Below are 5,067 nucleotides of genomic sequence, written 5' to 3' on the forward strand. Positions count from 1 at the left end.
AATAATATCATTAAGAGATTCTTCCTCACTAACAGTATATTCCTCATTAGGATTTATATTCTGCTCTTCTGCCATCCTTAAAAAAACATGCTACTTCAATACCAATGAAACAAACAAAGAATGAACTTTACGCCAACCTCCCAACCCTTCAAGATGTTGCATCTATAAATCCCACCAATCATGGAATATTCTTGGAATATTCCTGTGGTTAGTGTCAAATTGAGATCAATGGTTAAGTGTTCTATTGAGTTTGATTGACAAGAGATGCTCAATCTGGGACCACTCTTTCGTATAAATTTTTACATGATGGCAGGGAGGGCATGCGTGGCACCCAACATACAAAATGTTAAAAAATCATTTACTGGTTGATAAAGATGGAGGTTCGCCAGTCTGATTCAAAACTATTTTATACAGAATATCTATCTTTTTCTTTGACAATGGTCCAGGATCTGACGGCTGCTGCACCAGATATCCAACGGCTGCAGAGGCTCCCGAGTGAGAATTTAAATGGGAGCAAGAACCTTTGCACTTCGTTCTTTGTTCTTCATTCTCTTTGTTATCAACTCATGGCTGCCTCATTCCGCCTTCTCTTGCTGCTTGCAATGGCACTTGTAATTGTGGGGCTCTCTAACGCAGCAAAAGTATGCACGCCTTTCAAACGTAAGTATAATTTCATGTTGGCCATTGTTCTGAATGAAATCTTTATGCGCAGTTGGTAAGAAGGATTGCTGCCTCAGTATACCTACCCCACTTGGCGGTGCAACCTGTGTGGAGGAGTGCAATCCCAACAAGAAGTACTACTGTTGCCTCCGTAATCAATTGGGTGGTTGTAACTATTGTTGCGAGCAAGGGACTTACTGTTGCAAAGTCGGCTTCATCAGGTGTAATAAGACTTGCCGATACAACGCCAACATTGCTCTCCCAACAGACGACGAAATTGGTTTTCCAATCACCATAGATGACAACATGGAATCGGAAAATGGCGTGTGATCACAAGGTCATGGTGGTGTTCCTCGAATAAGATCTGACGGCATGGATCCCAGACAAGTGGTGTGTAGTGACATAAATCCAGATTCGTATAGTGGAATCTGTAAATGCAGTATCTATGTTTTCATCGTGGATGCGCTCCATATACACTCTTACAATACATGGCATACAGCCATCATACCAAGCAATAGAAATCTCCCAAGAATGTGCTCACATTAATTTTTTGACATTGGCTCCATGCACAGCTCCCAGCAAAGCCTGGGACTTCATAAAAAGCTGATTGAGGCCTATGCATCCGTGCAATGAGGTGGAAAGGGAGCTGGTCCCTCAATATTCCCAAATCCTAAATACTGACAAATTCAACTAGGAGTGAGTAAATTTGTCAAGGATACAATTGGCATTGAAAAATCTGCAATATTTTAAACAGATATTTCTATGCTTGTATATTTATCAGCAGTATATTTTTCTATCTGACGGTCCAGATTAATTTTGTTTAGAATGTTTAGTGTCTTTAAATAACTTCAAGAGTTTGTTTCAATATTTAGGAGCAAATGTTCAATGGATTGGTGTTTGCTGACAGAAATTTTTCTTTTCTTTTCTTCTAATTCTGATCATTAATGAGAAATAGTTTTGGCACAGTAATATTAGCTCTAGTGATTAGAAAAAGTTGCCAAGACAAAAATGAAAAACCATGCTATCACAGATTTGGATGGCACATTGCTTTGAGTTGTGTTCAAGGAAATATCTAGAGCAAAGAGAAACCAATTAGTTCTTATGTGAAGGAAAATGGGAGTAGTACCTCCAAAAGATCAAATTTATAATTCTGTACACTATATATTTCTTCTAAGATGTTACTGTCATGATGAAATCATATAATTTCAACACTAACGAATATCTCAAATATTTTCTCTCTACTTTGTCCCTCCTAGTGAACTAGTTTTTTATTTGCTATACAAAACTAGAGCATCTAAGCATATTTTGGATATATATTCCTCAATGGTTTATATCAAACCTCACGAGCTTTCTAAAGAAGCTCTATAGCCAGCGCTATCCTGGAACTATGTCTTGATGCAGTAGAGATCAAGTACAACATGGTTGCCACACTCCTGAACGCCGTCCCCAAACGAGATGGCTCTCGCAGCGATACCATCACCTTTGTCTTGCTCGAACAACACCGCCACCATCTGCCTCATCCACGTCTTCAAGTAGCACTTGAGAGCCAGCAAGATCTGGACCTTGGAGTCGGGGCTATGGAAGTAGGCGTCCTTGTAGGAGAGGAGCTCGGGCAGCGTCTGGCACTGTGGACAATACCTTTCAGGAACAACAAGTGAGTGCTCAACCTTTGCACGATCCCAAGAAGCACAGCAACATGGTACTGGAGGTTTGACGATTGTGTTGTTCTGCCTGACCTCTAGTTCTTTTTAGTTTCCAAACTAAATTGTCAAACCAAACTAAGCAGCGATACTGGGACTGGACGAGCCAAAGGTTTGGCAGCTTGATCGATCATGCTCAGAACAACTGCACAGGAGAACATTCTGGAAATGACAGAATGTGGAGCTCAATTTTGGACCATCCCTGTTGCTATTGTCTCAAGATTTTTCTTTTTCCAGGCATGGATACAAGGCGGAGATGGTGAAGATCATCCAGCGGAACTCATCAAGGCCCTTGCAAAGATTGCTTGCTCAGATACGAGGATTAGGTTCTCAGGTACCGTCGCAACAAGTTGTTTTGAACTCGACAGGGTCAGAAGTGAGTTTTTTTTGTATTTTTCTAATAAGCTTTGAGGACATTATCGACTTTTATTGACTTTACATTGACTGTTTTGACCTTGCATCTCCTGGTATGCATTGAGCTCGTGAGCTCAAAAGTGGTTTGGCCTGTCGACCATTTGGCATAATCTTTGGCAATACCTTTTCTCACGAAGCTTGGGTTCATGTTCTTTCTGGAGTCTCACAATCAAAGTTATGAATTCGAGCTTTGAAGATCATGGCTGGTAGCGGATGAGCCTTGAGTTAAGGAGGATGCTGTAATCTTTTGAAGCGGTGTTTGCACGTGTGGAGCACGACAACGATCTCGACTGGCAGGCATGGAACAACTGCGAGATGTGCACTGTGGTAAGCGCTGGACCGTTGGCAAGCTCAACCCCTACCTTGAGATATGGAAGCTAGGGGTGTTGTGTGCCATGTGTCCTGGCAGCAAGGTCATCTCTGTGGAGCAGCAACATGAATTATTCAGTGCCGGCTATAGATTTATGTCTAGGAGGGATGGGATGGAGCCTTTGGGGTGCAGGACGTGAGGACTAATCTATGTTCCATTGTCCATCTCCCCAGGGGGATCTGCCAATGCCAAGGGAGCCATTGCCATTGACAAAAATATTTTGTGAATATTCTGGCACACTAAAGAATATTCTATTAAGGTTTTAGTAGTAATATTTTTATTAAATAGGTATTTTAAATCAAATTAATAATTTTATTAATATTTAGATTTGTCTAAACTACCAGTATCTAATCTTAGTAGCAATAGTTGATATTTAATAGACGTTTTGCCTTATCAACTTGTTTACAGAAGAAATTATTATTTTAATATTTAATATTTAGTATTTATACTAATTATTTATGTAAGCATCCTCTAATTTATAATGTATATTTATATTAAATCTATTATTATTACATAAAATCCCTATTATAAAAATGCTATATGTTATTTTAGATGTAATTTATAAATAAAAAATTATTTATTTTATATTAAATTCGAATATAATACCAATATCTAATTCTCTTTCAATATCATGAATATTTCATATTTAGACAAATCCAAAGTTAAACATTTGGATCTATCCTAAGAAGTATACAATATACAAAATATAATGCTTGCAAGGGATGAAAGACTTGATAAAAGTCTAACATTGAAAGAAGTATATGCAAGTGCAACTTGGGAATTGGTTGATTTTGATGTTGTAAACCTTCCTATTTACAATATCAGTTCCATAACTGAGAATTTTATATTCATGATGACGATACTGCTACTTGATATTGATACTTTTAACTTCTACCTTCAACTATAATGTTTTTGAGTATATTGCATTTGCTTCCTTTGACCAAATATTTGTAATCTTCACACATTTATTATTTCTTGTTTTCATAACTTCTTAAGAATAGGTGGCTATAAAGTGTTCTCTTCAAATTTAAAGCATGCTTCAACCAAATTCTGAAGCTCCAAATTCATCAAGTTCACCCCTTTTTCAATTGGCCAAGTACATGGTATATATTCTGGTTTTTGGATAATTTGTGTTACAACAAACCATGTTGTAGAATTTCTGTTGGATAAAACCATATAAACTGATCATAGTGTTGTGAAGGATTACTATATTATTGTCATCCCCAATAACAAGGTGCTAGAGTGTATAGAGTTCTTTGTAAACCATAAATTTTTCCTTTCCAATTTGTTAGCTTACCTCGTCTATCCGTCCGACACTGCCTTGGCTTTTGCTAAGTTCCCTCGCCAAGGTTCTCGCCTATGGTACCAACTCCTACTTGGTCCTACTTGGTTTCAACTACTCATTGCACGAGCAACGGAGCATTAGCCATCCATCCACGGATTCCCAATCTCTCCCAATCCCCCTCCCCGGGTTAGACTGGACTTAAGGTTCGGCTACACTCCCCGCAAGCACAAGCAGCCAAGCACACCAAGCTTCTAGGTTCCTAACATCCCTTGGTACCACAAGACTTGATCATGGGACCCTCTAAATCCCAAGTCTTGAGTGCAACACTTGCTTCGGGACGCCGGGGCGAAACACCGTGGCCTAGCGGCCCGGTATGGGTACCTCTACCCCCCCACTTCCATCTCGAAGGAAGGCCCAAGCCCCTAGGAAGGGCGAGGACCAATGAGCCGCATGGTACTCAAGTGGGGCACCACTCCACATGAGCCGGGAGCACCGCAATCGGTTTCCCTTTCGGGAGTGGGAGCTGCTCTTGAGCACTTCCTTGGATGGCCCCTTTGGCACCAACCAAGTCCATACTCACTCCCGCCCAAGGCCCCTCGGTCCCAGTCCCAACCTCAAGTCGGTTTGGGAGCCCCACT

At 40.2% G+C, this 5,067-nt stretch overlaps 1 protein-coding gene across 1 annotated transcript; it reads left to right on the top strand.

The window, feature by feature from the left end:
• The first annotated feature begins 541 nt into the window (after positions 1-541).
• Positions 542-1,175, top strand: LOC9645630. The gene is made up of 2 exons (XM_002975833.2): positions 542-660; positions 713-1,175. Exons 1-2 carry the CDS (start codon positions 567-569, stop codon positions 988-990), a joined length of 372 nt encoding a protein of 123 aa, XP_002975879.1. The 5' UTR covers positions 542-566; the 3' UTR covers positions 991-1,175.
• Positions 1,176-5,067: the final 3,892 nt, after the last annotated feature.

Source organism: Selaginella moellendorffii, unplaced genomic scaffold, assembly GCF_000143415.4.
Source record: "Selaginella moellendorffii unplaced genomic scaffold, v1.0 SELMOscaffold_29, whole genome shotgun sequence".
Taxonomy (NCBI): domain Eukaryota; kingdom Viridiplantae; phylum Streptophyta; class Lycopodiopsida; order Selaginellales; family Selaginellaceae; genus Selaginella; species Selaginella moellendorffii.

Excerpts from the sequence above, each read along its gene's own strand:
- LOC9645630 (XM_002975833.2), top strand. The coding sequence starts at position 567 with ATGGCTGCCTCATTCCGCCTTCTCTTGCTGCTTGCAATGGCACTTGTA. Across the intron at positions 661-712 it reads AGTATGCACGCCTTTCAAAC|TTGGTAAGAAGGATTGCTGC; the intron begins GTAAGTATAATT and ends CTTTATGCGCAG.